At 40.5% G+C, this 21,377-nt stretch overlaps 1 protein-coding gene across 1 annotated transcript; it reads right to left on the bottom strand.

Moving 5' to 3' along the window:
- Positions 1–2,045: 2,045 nt before the first annotated feature.
- Positions 2,046–21,038, bottom strand: LOC146375910 (phosphatidylinositol transfer protein beta isoform). Its single transcript, XM_084946371.1, has 11 exons — positions 20,954–21,038; positions 18,479–18,509; positions 17,008–17,153; positions 16,681–16,772; positions 16,548–16,555; positions 16,368–16,442; positions 16,205–16,288; positions 10,985–11,062; positions 8,678–8,788; positions 8,156–8,278; positions 2,046–5,018 (listed from the first exon to the last, which is right to left on the bottom strand). The coding sequence occupies exons 1-11, from the start codon at positions 20,971–20,973 to the stop codon at positions 4,971–4,973; spliced, it is 816 nt and encodes a 271-aa protein (XP_084802497.1). The 5' UTR covers positions 20,974–21,038; the 3' UTR covers positions 2,046–4,970.
- Between the last annotated feature and the right edge of the window lie 339 nt (positions 21,039–21,377).

The raw sequence follows: 21,377 nt of genomic DNA, 5'->3' as shown, positions 1-21,377 counted from the left end.
GTTGTGTTATTGCTGCTAATTCACGCTCGTGTTAATCGGCTGCCTCCGTATTCCAAAAGCCATCTGGATCTATCATGACAAGAATTTTAGTCATGAAACCTGAAAGTGTGAGCATCACCCTGTGCTTTAGAAATTAGGATTCATGGGTTTGTTTGTTTTTTAAATGTGTAAAGACTAGACTGTATCCCAAAACCCAATTAAGAGCATTTGAAGCAAATATTCTACAGCTCAACAGCAACAACATCAAGATATTGTTCTGTCTGACAGTAATACTAATAACTCTGTGATACAGAGCCTGCTAGTTCTGTCTACGCAGTCTTCTTAAATGGAGACAGACAAGTTAAGTATGACAAACTGATGGCACGGTCTCTTTCCTCCTGAGTCCCCAGTGATGATAAATGCAGCCCAGAGCTACTGCTGCTGCTGCTGAGGCGACTTCATGACAATGGAGAGTCTACAGGCTTTCAAGCACTGTCACAATACCACTCTTTTCTACAGTGATTTAGTACTCAATTTGTCTCAATATTTTACTCAATAGGACAAGATAGCAGAAGTGGGTGCCCTTTTCTACCCTTAATTCAGAGTGTTAAGCTTTCCTCAGCTAGACATATATTACTGTGGGGGTTGCCCAAAGAGACAGTTCCTTCCCTTGTTGGGGGTACAGTGTCCTGTGCAGCTCAGGCAGTGAGCAGCAGAGCATCAGTGTGTCCTCTGTGGGCCTGTCATTCAGATGAGGCATCGCAGCTCCCTGGGTCAGGATGGGTTAAGCAGCATCTGTCATCCAAAAGAACCACCATTGTATTAAGGGGAGGGTGGCAACAGCCACCCCCTCCTCCTCTCCCCATCCCACCCCACACGCATCGCTCGACTCCGCACCTCTCTCAGAACAACAGGAAAGACTCAGGAGAATCTCTGGGGCTAAACTTGACCCGAGCCCGGAGGATGAGGAAGCGCTCGTGACATCACTGCTAACCCGTGTAGACCAGAAATAACTTTCCTCTCCAAGAAAACCTGCAGCCACTGAGCAAATGTGGGGCCCCCCCCTGGGGAGGGGTCACATACACAAACACGGTAGGCGTGGACCAAACTGTGAGTTTAAATCTTCACTTGTGCCACTTCCTATAAAAACAGAAGTTCTACCAGAGTGTGTTGTCTTGCGGCAGGAAACACAGCCATGTGGTGCACAAACACTAGAGCAACTTTTTTTTTTCCTAGGTGTCGCAGGCCTACACGATTCATTTTGACAGATTTCAGGATACTGTGTGCTTATGCAATCAAGCAACAAGCCGCTATAACAAAGTGTTTGGAGCTGTAAACACCGAGGCTTTCTTTGGTACCGCGCCTGGATGTCCTGCTGTGTCAAGTCTCGAGCCTCTCTTCGAGATCCATTTCTTTCCTTCATCTGTTGCAGTATCTATTTAAACGACAGGGGCTCACTCATGACATGTCCCTTCATCTTCCTCGGGAGGGAGACACATGGACGGATGGATGCATGCCTACAGTAGACTACTGTGAGCTGCCACTTAACAGGAGGTGTGTGGGCGAGTCTGCCCATCTCCCCTTTTAGAAACAGCATTATTTGCTTGTTCTGTAGCAGATATAGCTGGTTTCCTTGCAGCAGGCACATGTGACTATTCCTCCACAAACAATAAAAAAAAAAAAAAAGGCAGCTATCTCAGGCAGCAGACTGGTGGCTTTTCCTGCTCTTTAGCACAGATTCCGCTGTTTATTGTGTGACTCTCCTGACCTGCAGGTCGTAGAAAGTGCGGTCCACACTGGAGTCACCAAAATCTGTAGGAAATTTTTGTCTTATCTGCAATCTACAGTACAGAACTGTCATTCAAAGGGCCAAAATGAAAGAAAGCATAACATATAGCACAAATAAATAAATAATAAATCTTTTATAGTATTTTAGCAAAGATTGTGACCATTTAAAGCTTTACAAATAAATGACAGCTCTCTCCTTTGCCCTGAGGACTGATCAAATCTCCCTCAGGCAAAACCTTTATTTTCTACAAATCAGACAAAAACAGCACAAACTGAACTTCAGGAAACTTTGTCAAAAAAAAGAAGAAAAAAAGGAAATTTATTTATATTTAGATACAATATTCAATACAATATATAGACTTAGTAGCACAAAAAAGATGTGCAGAAAGAAAAAGGCACAATACATCATACATTCGTTACCACAACCCCTGATTTTTAAAAGCTGATCAGAACCTTTAAACACTTTTGTTAATGTCATTGTTTTGAAGAATAGCAAAAGACTGATTTAAGATTTTTCCTTTTCCCTCTCTCCACTGGGTTCTTGTTTTTTGTTTTTTTAAATTCATACACACACGAGGAATCATTCAAATGAACTTTGAAACACTAATTACACTGTATGCTCAGAGACATATGCATTCATGACCGTAACAAAGACAAAGGTGGCTCTAACACATAAAGACGATAAAAGGGAACAGGCTACATTATCTTTGAAGCCTCAAATCTTTGTCTTATTGTTAGCCTGAGAAGATTCTGTTATTGAAAACCGATGCTTCTGACAACCGTTTTCCAAATTTTCCTATATTAAATCAATATTTGCTGAACACATAAACACCATTTATTCTCTTTGGAAAAGCCAATTACCGTGGACATGGTCAGATTTGCCCTCACAGGATTGTCATTAACCAAACACACTAGAATACTTGCCTTAAAGTATTTAATCATATAATCTGCCTTGAGAAATAACGGGAAACCGATTACTAAACACAAATCCCAAATTTAAGTTGGGCAATTTAAAACAGTGACACGCAACCAAAACACACAAATATTCAAGAACATTACGAGGGAACACATGAGCAAACCACACATACTGTATACATGTAACACAAGCCATAATTCAAGGCTGATGTGACACAATTCTGAAGCCTAAAGAAAAAAAAGAGAGAAAGAGCTGGATGCAGAGCTGAAAAGCCAGAAGACATTAATATGGCAGCTCTTTCCAATGGCTGGTCTGAGGTAAAGATTTACATGACAAACGGTGCACGCTGGCTGTTATAGTAACAAAGTTCTGCTTGCGGGAATGGAAAGGAATTGCACTTCCACATACCAGGAAACAAAGGAATAACATACGAGTCTGCGCCCTGATAAAGCTCTTTTGTCAAGACTAGAATCAAGAATCCTAAGAAGTACCAGCTAACAGCTAATGCTAACCCTTACGAGGTGTGTGCCCACCAAAGTGTTTTTCCTGAGCACGAGTGTGTCGTGTATTTACGCTACGCAAAAAATAAAACGACAGCAGCTTGAAGCGGCACTGAGCTTCTTTTCTGTGCTCAACTTTATATAAGTTGTTGAGAGCTGTAAGAGCATGTCTGCAGATGACAACCAGACAACCACAGTATTGATATAAAAACAGTGCTTGGAGGAACATTTTATTTGTAAACCGGCTACCAGGCACAGTCGTGCATTTGAACTGCTTTGACATAAAATATTGTGTGGCATACTAATAGATCCTCTCACATGGGAAAAACAGAACACAACAAAAAAGAACCCAAACCTATGTGCCTCTTAAGGGTTCAACTGGGTGCCTGACATTTTCCAAAACATTTGGTGGACACACTTTAGGGCACCAGTCAGAAATGAGAGAGGTAGCTAAAACAATGGCTGGCAGCAGAGGTTCATTAAGTGTAGTAGCTCTGATAGGTGTAAAGGCCTGGACACATAAGCAACTCTACATGGTACTGGTATCCACTAGGCACTGATAAGGCAATTGCAAATCTGTAAACACAGCTAGAATGATGCAGAGGAGGAGGAGGCCTTCTGGAAACTGTCTACCTCAGAGAGCTGGAGGAGCGAGAAAGGCCTCTGGTGGTGGGTTGGGTGAGTGCAGCACAGTTTGGCTTGTGACAGAGGCTGGAGGGGTGTAGCACCATCTGTGGCTGTTTTTCAGTGCAGTTTTTTTCCTCTAGGGACATCTTTTAGAGAGGTGAATGCTGCAATGTATGTTATGTGCGACTGTTTTCAGAATAGCGAGCACAGGGTGGGGGTGAGAGTTGTAAACATATTCAAAGTAACATCCTTTAGCTAAAAGAGCTCGCGAGGATCTGCCCCTGCTTGAGTTTCTCAAAGATCAGTCAGCACAAAGGTATCCACACCTGTGAGTGAGTGTGTGTGTGAGTGTGTATGGGTAAGAATGAATTCACATGTTTATCCTCTCTGCACACTGTATGTGTCATATGAATGTGTGCGTGTGTGGGCTTCCTGTTACCTTTGCATGTGGGAGTGAGAGTGAATACCTGTACAGACATGATTGTCAGTGTTAATAAGATGCAGTGCTTCGATAAGGTGAGGGGGGTGATGGAAGAAGGATTACAACGGGCCAAGACGCCAAGGCTGTTAGTAATCACTTAATGGAGGTTATGGCAGGAAGGAACAAGAGTATGACAAACAGTCTCCTGCCAGGGAATGCAAACCACACACTGAGCCACAGTGTGTACAGTGAAGACTGAGGAAGAGACAAAGAGAGGTCACAGAGGGCATCATTCTGTGAGGAATGGGGGGTTTTTGGGTAGGGAAAAAACAGGAGGTTGGGGGAGCTGGAAATATTTGGTCCAACACCTGCCACTGTGGAATCAAGCTGATGAATTTGCTTTTGTTTTTTTCTTTAAAAAGTAAATAGCTTTTCTTTGCATCTCTGCAGAAGACTAGGTCTCAATATCCTGATGGCCATAGCCGGCCTTTCTCTGTCCAAGATCAAAATTAACCTGAGTCTCATCAGCCAGCATCGTATCGGTGGCTATAAATCAATTCCTCACTGGATAGAATGACTATGATTGGGTTAAAGCCGGGGATCTGCTCTATTGATTGCAGGTAGCAGCGCTCCCTCCTCCACAGCGTGATTCAGTTAGGGTAAAAAAGTGGCACCAAAGGAGCCCGCTTAGCAGTCTTCACAACTGCTGTCATTGTGGGTGTGGTGTTTAAAATCCTTTTCATTCATCCGCAGCGCTGGTTCCTCGCACATTACCCTTTTTGCGAAGCTGTGGGGAAAGGGAGAGAAATAACACGCGTTAGATTTATGCAAGCTAAACACGTAAGGGAGAGTTCAGATGACGGCTTCAGGAGTTGCTGGTTACTGGGAGGGGTCGGACTTCTTTCTATTCATTAAATCTTACTTTTGGCTTTGCAAACCAGTAAAAATACATTACATTTCTTTTTGTAAACTGGAAAAAGGGCAGCTCCAAAAGTCCTTATCAAGCCTCCTGTTTGTCTTCTAGGTAGATAAAAGCATCACTTTCAAATTCTCCCACCCTGAGGCTGATGGCTTTGGAAAGTCAATTAGTGTTAGAATCTGATAGCCGAACACCTTAATGGAACAGTTCAAACCAACACTGGCTCTAAACAGAGGAATAGACAGATCTGATGAAATGGCACGAGGATTCACCCTCCCACTTCTCCATCTTTTCACCCCCCCAATCCTCCCTCCCTTTCTCCTCAATCACAGCACAGACTCCTTCTCAACTGCAGAATTCCATTTGTATGTTAATGAGGAAAAAGGAGCCATCTTGAAACCCCCTCGTACACACCCCGTCCTCGCATACCTCCTCCTTCCACACCATCAGCACCCAACCACTATACTTAAAGAGTTCAGATATGACTATTAGGATACAGCTTCCTTAATGCTGGGTTTTTCCATTCACCCAGTGCTGTGTTTGCCTAGAACGTGAAGGGCAGTGACTTGTGTGTAGGCTGTTCTCACCACCACCCAAATGTGACCCTGGTAACCCTTGAGCTTTGAGGTTCAGGCTTGTTGCCCTGCTTGCCGCAGCCGTCTTTGATTGTACCAACCTGTTTACTTACTCCGAGGGAAAACTGGAAACACATGCTCAGCTGGGCGAGATGTGAGAAGGCAAAGCGCAAAAATTCTGCATGCTGGTAGCGAGCCAGGAATGTTTGAGACTGGCCCACTTTGGCCGGTCCAGCCCAGATTCCTCCCTTGTTCTCCTTGTACGGCCAAAAGCTCCCAGACTGATATTTGGAGAAGTTTCAAGAGCAAGGCAGTGGAGAGGTTTAGCGTGAATGCAAGACGCAGAAACTGAAGCCTGTGATTTAGAAGTAGACAATTTTTCTATGGGGATTAACTGGACTGCAGGAACTTCTGTGTACATATATAACTACTTGTGTTAAACTTGTATGCTAGCCTTTCATAGGAGCTCTCAATTTGCAATAAAAGTAGGTTTTATTGCACGTGAGCTATCAAATCGAACATTATAGCTCCTTCTTAAACTGAACAAAAGCAGTGGCAGCTCAGTAACCCTACACGGCCTGGAATACCACAGAAGACAACTAAAATGGAGGAACTTTTAAAGAAAAAGCCTGTTCACAACATCTAGCTACCTGAGAAGCACTCTTGAGGAGGTAGGCACACCACTGTCGAAGCCTATAATCAAAAAATGCCTTTATTAACAAGAATATAGACAGTACGTAGTACGAAGAAGGAATAAGACTAAGATTAGCAAATCATTTGTCAGACATGGTGGAGGCAATGTTATGGCATGGGCTTCTGTGGTTGCCAGCAGAACTGGGTCACTGGGTATTTACTGATGATGTGATTACTGACAGAAGTAGCAGGATGAACACTTAAAAAACACATCTGTACTGTTGAGATTCAGTCAAACACTGTTATCCTGTGTTCAAATCGCACAAAGAGAAACATTACAAAAATGCAACCGAAGAAGTTTTTGTGGTGAAGAAATGGATGCTTTTCACCAGTGTTTCCTCTTAGATGACTGCTTTTGGACCTCGAATGTGAAATGGTATGTGCACACACAAGCACAAGCACAGTGGAGTAAAGCCCTTTCTCAACACCGAAGAGCGCAGAGTGAAGTCGCACCATGCCATGAACAGCTGCAATCAGCCAAGCCGTGCTGGCTCGCTCCACTGCACCGCACAGAAAAACTAAAGTCGTCTAAAGTGAGCATCTAACGAAGCTCTGTCAACTTAAAACATTAGACAATATATTAAGACTTTTCACACATAAAAGGTTCCTGCAAGCAGACACTGTTTACTGTGAAGGTCAACCCTGAACTGGATGAGCCATTATAATGGACGGATGGATGGAATAATAATACGAATGGTTAGGTTATATAAACTACTCCAACTTAGTGATTGGTTGTTAGAAAAATAAAGAAAATGATACTGAAGTGTGCAAACATGGACACAGAAAGTAAACTAATCCCCCGACTATAGAGACTCATGCAGAGTTACGGTTGGGGGACTAACATAAAAATACCCTGCACTTGGCAGACATTGTTACACATCACAAGCTGAGGGGAGACCATCATGCACTAGCCATGGGATACACTGCAACACAGGCGGCCTACAGATGACGGTGGAAATGTATCAGATCATAATTAGCTATATGGCATGATGCGGCACAGCCTTGCCAGGCTAACAGAAACCCCATTTAGATGCTGCCCTACCAGTAACAACAAACAGCAGTACAAAGACCTACACTTGGCCTTGCTACTCCTCTGTAGCCTTTGTACCTCGTACAGAACCATTCTTGCGCCTCTGGATAAAAATACAATAAAGGCAATCATAGAAATGGGATTATGAGGAAGAACAAACACTGTTCTCACAGTCATCCGTTTTGTGCTGATTACCAAACAGTTTAAGGATGTTTAGTAACAAACAAAACAATGCATAAATGAAAAGGAAAAAATATGACGATTGATCTTAAATGTAATATTATTGATATTGAAAAGATTGATTTTAAAAAACAAAACACTAAAAACTATGAGGTTTTGAATTCACATATATTAATAAAGGGCCTTTTACTTGTGCACTCGGTAAATAACACCAGGATCCACTCAAAGAAACTCCGCTAGATCGCACCACTAGGGGTCAAAGACTCCACAGGGAGCCCTTAAGCCACTACATTTACTCCAGCAGTCCTCCGGCTTTATCACATTAGCACACTCTACTTCTAGTGAATGGAAGACAACAGCTGGATAACTAAAATTGGTGTTACACGGATTTTGCACAGCGAATAAGAGAAATTTAACCAAAGAAAGCGTTTAGGGTTGGGAAAGTTTTATTTTCTCTTGCACCAAATCCATCACTTACCAGACTTAAAGTTTAATTTTTAACTGTGATTTTCTACTTATACACTCACCTCATCCAGTTCTCTCTGCGTTTCCGCCTCCATACGCCGTATATCATCCATATTTAGCTCCACCCACTTATCAATCCAACAGAAGAGCTGGCGATGGAAGTTTGTGAAGATCCTCTTCTCTTGCTGTGGTAAACAGCAGCAGTGTTGGTTAGGACTGGGTGATGTTTAGCAACAGTCGAGTGTTTATAAGTACATTTGAAACTTGAGAAACTCTAAATACGAATTACTCTACTGTATCCTACTGGCTTAAGTTCCATTTGACTATAGAGCCCCCAAACATTACCTCATCATGTTTGCAGTTACAGCTTGCTTATAATAATTAAGCACTAATTAGGCACTGCCCACCCAGACAGAAGAGGCACAGTATTGCATGCGCAAACTTGCAATACTCTCAATCTAAATGTAACTCATGAGCCAACTGTGTAAATGAGTTTTTCCGTCTTCTACTATATTTCGTTATCCTGTATTTATACATGTGTAATGCCAATAAAGTTGAATCCTAATCCCAAATATGTCACTAACCTCGTGGATGAAGTTCTCCACTTTGGTCTGCAGGCCCCACCACTTGAACTTGACTGTGACTAATTTGTAGGCACACATCCTTGGGCATTCAGGATTACTATTCAGCTCTTTCTGTTGAGAGGAACAGGGAAAAGAATCCGACTTACAACCCGTCACTATAATCAGAATAACGCGCTGCAAAAACTTGACAGAAACTTTCCAATGAGAGAACAGTTGTAAAAGCAGCAGAAGGCATTATTTTTGACAAATCTAAGATTCGTTCATTAATGCATAATCCTTTGGGCATGAAGGTTGCTGAAATAATTATCAACATGAAGATGTGCTGTGCACAGATAAAAGTGCCCTAATCTACAGCACACTTTCTAAATCTATCCGCTGCTTGCACTCTGCCGTGCGCTCTGAAGAAGAGAAGAAGAAAAGAGGCTGGGTGTTGGGAGGGGGGACCACAGCAAAGTGGATAAACTCCAGATGAAGGGACCATTTCTCTGCCTCCACCCTGACAGCGACACCGTTCCCGACAGGCATGTCTTTGTGGCCACAGAAGGCAGATAAAACGGTGCTCACGAAGCGATAAGGGCGCCGCAGTGCAAAGCCGGTTACATTATTAACACCTAGGACCTGCTCGCCCCCAGAACACACACACTCTCCCTCTGAGAACACCTGTTTAATTAATCACTTCATTCTGGCTCGGCATTCCAAAAAGAAAATGCCACAGACCCGCCTCAATCGCCCTCATCCCACTGCCGTTTGATGCTACGATCATGGAGAAGCGTGAGAGAAGGGAAATGAGAAACATTTCTAAATTTGCAGTGGGTTTAGAAAAGTTGTCATCGCTAAAGGAGAACTTCACATGAAACGGATTCTACATCAAAACACTTACGGTGACATTTCTTCTCTCCCTCTCTGTGCCCCACTCAAAGGAGCAGAAGTTTTCAGAAATACAAAGGGTACCGATATGCAAGCATGTGTGCATGCAGAGATAGACAAGAGTTTTATTGCTCTGAGAAGCTGGCAGAAATTTTGCCTCTGTTGTCACATAACTACTTTCTCCCCCCACCTTTTCAAAAACAGTCTTTTTCCATGTCCACAGCGGACGGGAAAGTGATCTAATTAAAAACACAAAATAAAAGTTGTGCTTCTTTATTCATACTTTTTAAAGCTGTTTGGCTGCCTTTGTTCTGCAAAAATTCTTGAAGCAGAGGAAAGTTTCCCATGGTGAACTTTGAGGGCTCCACTGCAGAATAGAAATCCTCTGTGCTCCAACAGCGAACAGGACCCGGTCGTGTGGCTCCGGGGTACGGCGGGGTTTAGAGGCGAAAGCAACCAAAACTACTGACAAAGTTTCTCTGTGGATGAGCTACTTATTGACTTTTTACCCCTTATCAAAATATGTCCCTCTTTATACAGAACTGCTGTTTGCCAATTTAGACTCTGAGTCCACAAACAGACACTTTACTTCCAGCTGTGGACAAAGCCTGAGTGTTCTTGCAGCTCTGTAAGTTACCTGTAAAAGACTTTTAATGCCTAGATCTCATCACATAAACCTGCTATATAAACCTGCTGCAGTGACATCCACACAAAACACAATCTTTGGCTGACCCAATATGTCCAAGCTGCACTTAGACTTTGGAGATCAAAACATTGCAGCAACTACATACAATGCACATGACTGTACAAAGTCATGAAATATAGAAGCAAAATCCATGAGAGCAAGACTACTAATCCAGGTCTTGATGGCCAGATATATACCCATTTTCCTATAACTTGGCAAATGGGTCAAATGTTTGCCTCCGTTGTTTGTTTGTTTTTTGTTTTTTTAAAAGCACCCTGTGGCCTAAGGCCGTGTTCAAAACTCTTAGATGCATCACATTTCATTTAAAAAAAACGAAAGCAAGAAAGAAAGAAAAATCCACTTCTGCTGTATTTACATTGAGCAGCCACACTAATTTGCCTTTTTAGGGCTCCCAGAGAGGAAACTTTTGTCAAAACTGCCAACCCCAAGAGGGCTGAAATAGTTGACACAGATATTGGCATTCATTGCCTAATTGAGTTTGATTGGTAACTACATGCTACCTTGGATTTATACCACCCAAACATGTGATCCTTTGTCAGAAGAAAGTCAAAGAAATCAGCCTAAACCAGCAATAGTTCATTCACACACTGAAGCCCTTATTGTCTATGTAAGCAGCCACTGTGCAGTTGAAGTCTGTATTTTATCAAATGATTATTTCTGAACTGGTGCTGAAACAGTCACATGGATGTAGACCATTTTCAGTTTGAAATGTATGTAGTTTACAACAGCGTTACCTTCCAGTTGGGACCAAGAGGTCCTCTCCCAGTCTTGACAGACTTGAAAATGGCAGGATCCTCATCTTCCTTGTAGTCCTACAATGAAACTTTCAGTTACTTTCATTAGTAGAATATATAGCACAGAATATTTAACAAAGCTGAGGCAAGCTTATTTATGAATACTGGTATTTGTTTCATCTTGCAACAAGAGCCAAGAAATCTGCAGGATTTTACCCCAATTTAAAAAAACATAGACACCGTTTTTAAATGAAAAGATGGAAATGTGGGGCAACTATTCAACGACGAGAGTAAGGGAACAAAGAGCAGAAACAGCTTAGCTACAAGAAAAGTCAGAAGAGGGCTTCTCCCTTTTCACAAATCCTTCCATCTCTGCAGATAATGTCACAAAGCAAGTCTAGAACACAGCTGTGCTCACAAGTGGCTTGAAGATAAGACCAATCTGTGTATGGGGGCTCTGACGCTTGTTTAATTAGGGTGATGATGCCAGTTAACATAAGTGAATGTACTTGTTGTGTGCTGATGAGGATTTGTGCTGCTTATTTAAGTTTGTATGTCTGCAGCTCCAACTGCAAAAGAACTTTTTACCCCATATACAGTATCCAATTCAAAAGGTCATGTCCTGCCAACATATTGTGGTGAACTAAGCACTTTTGCCCTTTAATACAAAGAGATCTTGGTGCATTGGGGGGAAAAAATTAAAGGGTATAGTAAAATGTAGAGGGATACTGAGCACACGTGACGAGCACGAAAAACTTAACAAACCTGACTTTCTTATTAAAAAAAAAAAAAAGACAAGAGAAATAATAATACAAATAAATGAAATGGCTTTAAAAATTATCAACAGCTCAAGGGCCCAGCAATTTTAAATAAATCATGATGCGCCTGAAGCTAAAAGCTACTTTTTCAGGGCTACTATCCAACAGGAGGGTGCCAAACGTGTGGAAAGAAATAAAAACGCACCACTAAAAAACACACACACACACACACAAGCCCACACTTTCTCTCTAATTTGGGTGTTTTAATGCTGAGAGCTCCATCACTATAACAATACACTGTGCTGCACTAATGAGGTCTGTGAATCGATGTGCCGTGGTACGCGAAAAGAAGCCATTTCTAAAAGAGTGTGTATTAGACTGCAAGTGTGTTTACGTCGAGTGTGTGTTTGTCTAGTTCCGGCACACGCAGCACTGTGAACCTTAATTACACTAACAAACTCATCTGTGCTGGCGGTACGCCCCAGAGCCTGCAGTCATGCCCGAGGCTGAGGGCTGATAGGGCCCTCAGACACAACACACTCCTCCAGCAAGGCAAACACGTCCGCCTCGTTAACTACCCACCGCAAACAAACATGTACACACACAGAAACTAGGGCTTCTCGGCCAAATAGCCACATGTATGCTTGCACGCATACCGGCAGTCACATTGAAATGAGGCAATGTGATGTCAAATAAGAGCAATAACCTGCAACATCTTCAAATATGATTTCAGAGATTCCAAGCAGTATTCAAATCTTTAATTTATCCTCAACTGGTATGTGTACATTTTTTAAATACAAAGATCTCTCCAGTCAGCTGGCTGTATTGGGACACACTCCTGAAATCAACTATTTTTAATGCACTGTGTTATTACAGCACAGCAAACACATTTTCAAACGGGGCAAAGAAACAGACCACAAAAAACACAAGAAAACAAAACAAAACTAAGAAGTAACATAGCCCAATAAAGCAGAACAGTCAGCCAAGTACACGACAGCCCAGAGAGCAATTAATGTTCTGTGTCTTTATAAAGAAAATACAAAGAGAGACTGGGGAAAAACTCACAGACAAACCAAACCAAAGTAAAAAATACCAAGCAGGGTTCTAGACTAACTTTTTGCCATGGGCGCACAAAAGTTAGGCGCACACAAATTTTATAATAATTTATATAATATAATGTGTTTTTCTGGATACACTGTGCTTTTTCAGCTTTCAAAGATTGATGACACCGTGTCAGAGCACTGGCTATGAATTTCAGAAGGACCAGGCCTTAACTTAACAGAAAAGTTAGCAATAGTTCTTTTCCTATTACAGCTACATCCACGTCTGTCGTGCCTAGGCTGCTCACTAGGGCTGGGTATCATCACTGATTTCTATAATCCGTTCGATTCCGGTTTTCAAAGTCCCGATTCGATTCAACTTAGCCTCAGACAGTCAGAAATATTATAATTCTGGTCATTTATCAGTACTGACTTCATCAGAATTGTGAACATCACAGCAGATGCCTTTGTGTGAAAGTAACTGAGAATAAAACACAGAAAAACATGAAGGAGATTTTCCTGGTCTGGCTTTTTATAGCAGATAACCTTAAAAATATTCTACAATGTTCTGCATATAAAGTTTAAATTTCTTCAGTGTTGAACAACAGAAAAAATAGGCTTTCTTGTCCGAGGTCATTTAAGTGAAAAAAAGAAAAAGAAAAGAAAAAGACAGCAGCCGACAGCGCTGTAAACAACGGTAGACTGGTGGGTAATAAGCGAATGAATAATACAGAAAACAGAGATTGGAGACGGGAAACTGTTCTTGAAGTACAGAGAGAGATAGAGAGAGAGCTAGCTGTGCATGAAGTGTGATTTTAATAGTCGTGGAAGCGTGTCCGTCTACGGGCCGTCAGGTGAGAAAATGGAGAAAGACAAAGCTGATTCTGATGCGTCGGTTCCGCTCTGTGTTTACGTCTTTGTGTGGAATCCGTGTACCTGCTCTCATTTACTGTTTGGTTGTTGTTGAAATGGTTTTGTGAGCTTTAATCTGAGAATTCTGGCGTTTCTGGCAAAACACAGTTATATTTAAAAGTCGATTCAGGATTTAATGAATTGATATCGCTTTATTCAAGCTACTCACCTCCCACTTCCACCTGCACTTTCAACTGGACCACGGCCAATCAGAGAGGTCCCGCCCCTTACTATCTCTGATTGGTTTAGTCCACGATAGGGGCAAAATGTGTGTCTGTTGTTGACCACAGGGAAGGTTGCAGATTTTTTTTTTTTTTTTTTTTTTTTTTTGCTACCCGAACAGTTGGTCGCACAGGTGCAACCAAATTTTTTTTTTTAGTCGCACCACTGAAAAATTTGGTCGCATTTGCGACCAAATTGGTCGCACTCTAGAGCCCTGCCAAGGAGATGGGCTGGACCTGATGCCAACTTCAGTAAAATATTTATAAAATGGGTCAGGATTGACTAAAGGTTTATGAAGATTGCCAAAGATTCTCTTCACTTGAAATGCTCTACTTATCGTCGATGCCACGAGCACAGGCAGCTTTTTCAGCTCCATGAATGAATAATCATACCTGAAAAATCAAGTATGTTGCTGTAAGAACAAAATACACAACTGTTTTGAAGCTCATGTCAGCCTGTAAATAAAATCCAAATGTTGAGTTAAGTACTAAAAAATGTGCTCCAGTCTTTCTCGTGCTTTTTAAAGTGGTGCCTGGCTGACGTATGACTTGGTGAGTTAAAAATCTGAGATATCTGCTAATAGTTTTTTCCTCACAGACACACAAAACATCAACATAAACATTAAGTAAAGTGGCTCTAAACTAGTCATAGGTCTAAATGTGAATGATTGTCTGTGACTCTGTGTTAGCACCATGGCCCTGAAGCTATTTTTAGGAGGGAAGAAGAAGGAAGGGGGAAGAAAAAAAAAAAAGGATGGATAAGCACTGTTTGTGAACCTGGAAAACTAAAAAAAAATATATATAGACACAATATCCTTATTTTTATTATCTAAAACTGAGGATATTGTATGACTACTTTCCTAATGAGGCTTTGATAGATGCGTTTATTGTGATTCTGGATGTCTACAAGACTACGTCAAGTACTTTCAACAAGTTTTGTTTTTACTGTAAAATCTGTAATGATTTTGCCAAACCTATTCCTGACATATAAAACAATAATAACAATAAAAACAATAATAATTTTCAAATACCCTAAAACTAACAGTGAAATTAATATAAACTACACACATTTTCAAACAATAAAAACAAAATTGAAACGAGAAACACACTTTGGAAACTGAGCTGGGCTTAAACTGAAACTAAAGCTAAAGCCCAGCAAAAAAGTAGAAGAAAAAAAATCATTGTGAATAAACAGCTTAGCAGGAGCTAGAAGATACTGAATTCTAATCTGTCTAACAGTCATTACAATTTTCAAAATATTTTATTAGCCTCCCTGAAACTGGAGTAATAGTCAGTGAATATGCACAGATACATTAAGTGCTACTTCTTCTTTAACTAGGACGTCCGGTTGATTACCAGTTTAAATTAACTGAAAAAAACAAAAACAAAAAAACAGATGCACACAGCTCTGCTTGTGTTAAAGCCTTGATCACATCTTGTGAGTCTACTAGGGTCCACTCAGGTCCTAGTGATCGGTTGTTTATGAGACAGAGCACAGTGTCTGCATATCTGCCAGTTTTTCCTGTCCGCTGTGGATTTACACTACAATGCACCAACTACAAGTGCACCCCAAGTAGCGGACTTCATAGAATGACTACTTGGCTGTCAGGACTTTGGCTGTCTGTGTCCGTAGCTGAGAATAATCAATGCTTAAGAGCAAGACAAAGTTGAGCAGAGAAACCACATGCTGTGACAACATGTGATTTATATGGACGGCGTGATTTCTGACCAAACCAAGAGCAAATCTTTAATACATAAACTAAACCGATTTAGCCAAAAGATTGTTCCCTGAAACTCCACAGATGAAACGACCATGTGTCAGTTAGCTCGTCTGTATTGTTTTCATGAATTAAACTCTGACTCTAACAGTTTGAGAGTGCTATATAGGCAAGAGAAAGGATCGCACAAACGTTTATTCTGGATTTTAAATTGGACTGCAGTAATATCACACCAGAGAAACATGCAGTAAGTCATAAGTCACACAGACTGCTAAGTAGTAACAAAATGCTCTTTCAGCTACTTTCAGATATGTATGCAATTCAATAAATTGGTTAGACGAGAATAGAAAGAAAGTGCTGTTTCATTTCATCAGTGTTATTCATTTGCATCCCTATTACATAGGAAAGGCTAGATGTCGTTTTTCTCTCTCCCTGGAAAACACATATATATTCAAATTAAATCATAAACAGAGCCATAAAACACCTGCTTACGAAACATTCTCATGACAAAGAACTGTAATAATCAAAGTTGTCCACATGAAGGCGCCATACTGTGTATGAAGCTACTTACAGCATGGGCCACTTGACTTCTGTCTGCAATGTCAATGGGCACCACCGTTACATTCTTCCACGTGGAACTGTCTAGTTTGTGCACCTGAGCAGATACAAAAAGATATGTTAGAAAATAAAACTCATGATTCATATTAGACATCTGTTTGCTTTGACGTCCTCACATTTTCTTGCGTTCCAAGGTCTGGTTTGTGCCATGTCTCAATTTTAATGAAGAAATTATCTTTCATATATTCATTCTAGAATAAAGAGAAAGAAGAAACATAATGAAGAAAAAAAAAATATGTAATTTTTTTCTTATTAACTTTAATCTTAGCTAATAAAACCCATTTAGGGTTACATACCGTCACAACTGTTCCAGGTAAGGCATGAAGGAAAAAAAGGGGGGAAGAAAGACAAGACATGAACTTAATTTAAAAGTGAGAAAAAGATTTTCAAGGCAAACCTAAACTAAGTGGTGCTGGGAAGGGGACTCACTGGTTCTGCAGTAGGGGTAGGCATTCCAAGCCTTTTCATGGAAAATCAGGGCACCTTCAGGAGCTAGGAGTCTCACAAATCCTGGGACTTTACTGTAGGGTGTGGTGGAGGGTAGGAGGTACAGGTAAAAGAAAGGAAGGAGGAAGACTTATCACCTATTTTTTCTACAGCAAAGATTGCACAGTTAGCAAATGAACTGAAAATGCTTCACAGATAAGACAACACTGACACTGCCTGGTAGCACTGCACTATTACACTACAAGAAAGAATCTATGAAGCCAACAGTGGAGTTCTAAAAAACAAGAAATACAAAGGGAAAGCACATACCTCTTTAGGTGGTAAATTTTGTGTGTGTACTGTCCTTTTTCTCCATCTTTTTCATATGGCTCATTCTTGAGTACCTCAATGCCCTCACCACCACCTGTCTCATTTTTACTCGCTTCAGCCACAGAAAACAGCTGCCCCACTTGATACTGCAAGACAAACATCATAACATAAAAAATGATGCTAGACAGTAGATTTAAGTACTTTTTACTGTGACATACATCTAAATCACGAACCAATTCTTTCTCTTCCTAACATTTTGAAAGTTTCCATCTAATAAAATGATATAGGCTAATTGTGAACACAGCAATGCTTTTTAACCAAACAGTAATCAATGTACATTACTCCTGAGAGCTCAAGGGCAACACAGGAAATCTAAAACTGTCCGAAAAGTAAATCAAATATTTTATATGGATGACATTTTTTTAATTCATTCATTTCTCTCTGTCTGTCCCATACAGTGAAATTGTAGGAACAGAACTCAACCCATGACCTGTTTTGTAAAACTGTGCAAAAAAAAGTAACCATAAAATTCTTAAGCTCTATTATTGTCCTGCTGCGACTAGTGTAGGTTAGATTTCTAAAAACGTGCAGAGAAAACTTGCTGAAGAGCTAAATGTTTAAGCCAGCTTTTTCAGTTCTGCTGCTGTGTTCCCCAATTCCACCATCTTAAAGCTAAATTAACTTACGCGTCATCTTATGATGTTTGAACATCAAACAGCAGAAGAAGAGAATGACTAATAATCAGCTACCATAACTCCTGTTAACATTTCTTCCACAAAGACAAGAATTACTTTTCAAATATTTTGAATTTGGATATGCAGCACTAATTGCCAAGAGATTGTATCCCAGCAGCTGGGTGAAAGTCTGGGATTTATTACAGAAATGTCTCTAAACACAGAGAACAATTGCTGGCTCAAACAAACAACATCTGCAAATTAAGCTTTTTCTTGGTTTTAGCAGCCAGCAGCCAAAACAACAGAAATGATACAACAATGCCATGTCTTTATTATCAGTGAGTGGAAAAGAACTGTCTTAAACAAAAGGCACATGTCAGAGACTTGCAACATTTCCTTTTGGCCATGCCACAGTGACACATTAAAGCCCAAAAAAGGAACTGAGGGTTGACTCAGTTTAAACAGTCACACTAACTGAGGATGGACTTTTTTTTCAAGCATCAATATGGGCTCGTTTACAACCACACAAACAGTACAGGCACTATAGAAAAGAAACTACATATTTGTAAGTATGAAGAAGTGCATTTCATATCCTTTAACATTATTATGACTTTTTTCTTATTTAGTTATTATTAATTTATTGTAATTTTTGTATGGCCGTTATTGTCATTATTTTGTTATTGTCAACATGATTATGTGTCAACGGCATCAACAGAGAAAATATAAGCAGACTTGACAAAAAGTTAATAATTTACAACATCTTAATAGCATAACAAGCTATTAAGCCACTTACTCACCTCTTCGACACTACAGGGTAAAACCACACGGCTGCAAAAGAGAGAAACATATGATGAGTAACTTTCATAAAGCACGCGTTTCTCAAATCCGCTGTTTCATATTAGACAATTTCATGAGATGAACTATCATTCCACATCAATCTAAAGCAGCGACCCATATATGAGAAGGAGTATTCTTCTAGACGTATGCTGACATTTGTATTTTTAAGAGTGAGTTAGAGCACATATTAATAGGACAAAAAAAAAGAAAACACTGCAGATGCATGTGGCATAAATAATACAGTAATAATACATCCTAAAACAATAAAACTGACTCTGGAGCCTGAAATGTCTCTACATCTTGGCAGTCAAGCCTATATAGCCTTTGTTATTGAGATTATTTATAAAAAGGTTCAGTCTCTAAATATTATTCATTACCATGCCAAATCAGCATGCACATTTACTCATGCCTTATATTATTGTCTGTATTCACAATGAATGCAACATGACAATTGCCTGTCAGGTCACACAGTATGCAGAAAAGTGCAGAAGAAGCAATGAGAACATAACTACAGGAACTCCGGATTACAAAACCAGAAGAACCACGATGACACACAGAGACCTGCTCACTGCCAGGAACAGGAAGACACTCAAAGTTACTCTTCCTGAGGGAAAAAGACTTCTAGTACCACCCATAGTGACATACTGCTGACATCAGCAAGATGAGAGGAACCTATTACTAGACCTGGCTGGAAAAGTTAGAGCTGAATTAAGACAAAACTTTATGGGACTACAGAAAGTTTATTTTGTTGTTTTTTTTTAATAATGTGAGTTAGGTGGGGCCAGAAATACAGTGAGCTTAGCCGAAGCAGTTTAATTAAGAAGACAAAACTTATCTGAATCTATTATTCAACATTTCTAACCATTAAAGACCATCCCTGGTCAGTGCACCGTATGATGATGGTGCAACTTTTTTCCTTCATGCCCAGAAATAGACGCATTACAGGCTGTGAGTAAAACATCACCAAACCACAGAGTGCAAAACAAAAAGTTAGGGGGAGAAAATTCTGCAAGTACATACCTAAAGCAAAGCTGAAAACACATGAAAACACAAGTTTTTGTGTGTGTGTGTGGGGGGGGGGGGCTTTTCTCCTTTTCTATCAATTAACTTTTAATGAGTGAGGGCAAGATAAGTGTCAACCAACCATAACAATGGGAACTGACCAATGTTTTGTCAAACAAGGCTAAACTAAATGTCATCCACCATCAGATGTTTTGTTTCAATGCTGCTAGGACTTGTAATTAGTGACGTTTGCGTTTGAAGCAAACAAAATGTGCAGGCAACATCAGAAGGTGTCAAATTTATCAAACCATGTGAGCCTGACTGCAGTGAGCGATTGTGGGGTGTTAGGGATGCGGGAACAGTCTTCCTTCACTCCTGTAGGCCAGTAAGTGGCCACATGCAATGGTGCAGGTAGTGCCAATTCAGACTTCCAGTGCTTCTTTTTGCTTACCACACAGGGACTTTGATGGAATTAGAGCGCCACAGTGCTGAGGTGCATGCTGGCAGCAATACTGTGTTATATTTAAGGAATAAGACAATGTTGTAACAAGGTTTTTACATAACTCAATTCTACGTCAATCCTTATTTTCAGAATTCCCGTGCGATGCAAAACATGACCCATTCACACCCTCCATCTACCCATTTATATTCACTTTCTTTATCTCTAAAAACGTTTACGTGTTCAGTCTTCCTGCCTTGAACCCAATTCATTTGGTAAGATGTGAAGTAAGAAGCCTGCTTACATATTCAGCCTGTGTCAGAAGACGTCAGACACTCGCCAAGAATAGCGGTTTTACAAATGGAAACTTAAATCTTTTATGCAATTTCAAAACCCAAACAGGCTAAGGCTAACAGCTGCTAGCTTCGTCTTTACTAAATGCAAAATGATTGATGCTTGAAACAGACAGGAGTGAACAAACTACCAATTCGTTAAGTAATCAAAATGTGTTATCCTGGGGTGATTAGCTGGTGCCGACAGTTTCTGAGTCAATACTGCAAAGACAGCGAGAACTTACAGCTTCCAGTTAACTTCCACTCAGGTTAGGTAGTTAGCTAAATTAGCGTTAGCAACTCGGGTGCCAATTCGAGGCTTTGAAAAAGAAAATGTCTGCGCTTTAAAACCACATAACAAAAACCGCAGATTGAAGCGTTTAGAAGCCATCAGCTTGGCGATAACATATGAGAAACTACAGGAAACCAGCAGCTGTCAGAGAATGATAATCTGCTGTCAAAACCGGTAGGCCAGAGACGCTCTTGGCCAATCCCATCCTCCCCTCGTGTGCCTGACGCTGACCCCGAGACATGATGAAAAGTTTGCATCAGCGCACAGGGACTGAAAAAAACTGCCGTGAGTGCACGGATCTATACTAACCTATAGAGTGCTTTTAGAAATAATAAGAAAAGTACAGTTTAAACAGAAACCCCGCACTTACTACTCCTTGATGAGAACCATCTTAACTTCTTCCTCTCGGTAGTGCCCAGCTACCACTAACTGACGTCATGGGCTACTAAGTGAGGCGGCAGGTCCCTCCTTCTGCAGCGGTGATTTGCGGAATGACAGAGAGGTGGGCCTAACGATTGGCATCATCCAATGAAATCTCTCTTTGGTGACTTTAAACCCACCCACTGTATTTGAGGATGGATTACTTAGAATCCGTTATTCCACACTTGAACACGTAAAAATACTAAATATATAAAATATTAACAATTAAAAAAGTTGAGCATGTGGTTCCATTAATCTATAAATCTGTAAATAATAATTACTCCATATTTAATTAAAGACGGTACAAAGACACAAACACTGAAACCGAAATGTAATTTTCTTTTGTTGTTTTAAATAAAAAGAAATTCATGTTT

Source organism: Perissodus microlepis, chromosome 12 (assembly GCF_051167445.1).
Source record: "Perissodus microlepis isolate ML-2025 ecotype Zambia chromosome 12, ASM5116744v1, whole genome shotgun sequence".
NCBI lineage: Eukaryota > Metazoa > Chordata > Actinopteri > Cichliformes > Cichlidae > Perissodus > Perissodus microlepis.
The sequence above is the reverse complement of the archived record's forward strand: the minus strand, read 5'-3'. Positions and strand labels throughout refer to the sequence as shown.

What these genes read in the sequence shown, in the direction of transcription:
- LOC146375910 (XM_084946371.1), bottom strand. Translation starts at nt 20,973, where the DNA reads ATGGTTCTCATCAAGGAGTA. An exon ending in GAAGTCAAGTGGCCCATGCT is followed by an intron (nt 11,063 to 16,204) that starts GTAAGTAGCTTC and finishes GTTTCATTGTAG; the next exon opens with GACTACAAGGAAGATGAGGA. An exon ending in CGCAGAGAGAACTGGATGAG is followed by an intron (nt 5,019 to 8,155) that starts GTGAGTGTATAA and finishes CTTTCCCCACAG; the next exon opens with CTTCGCAAAAAGGGTAATGT.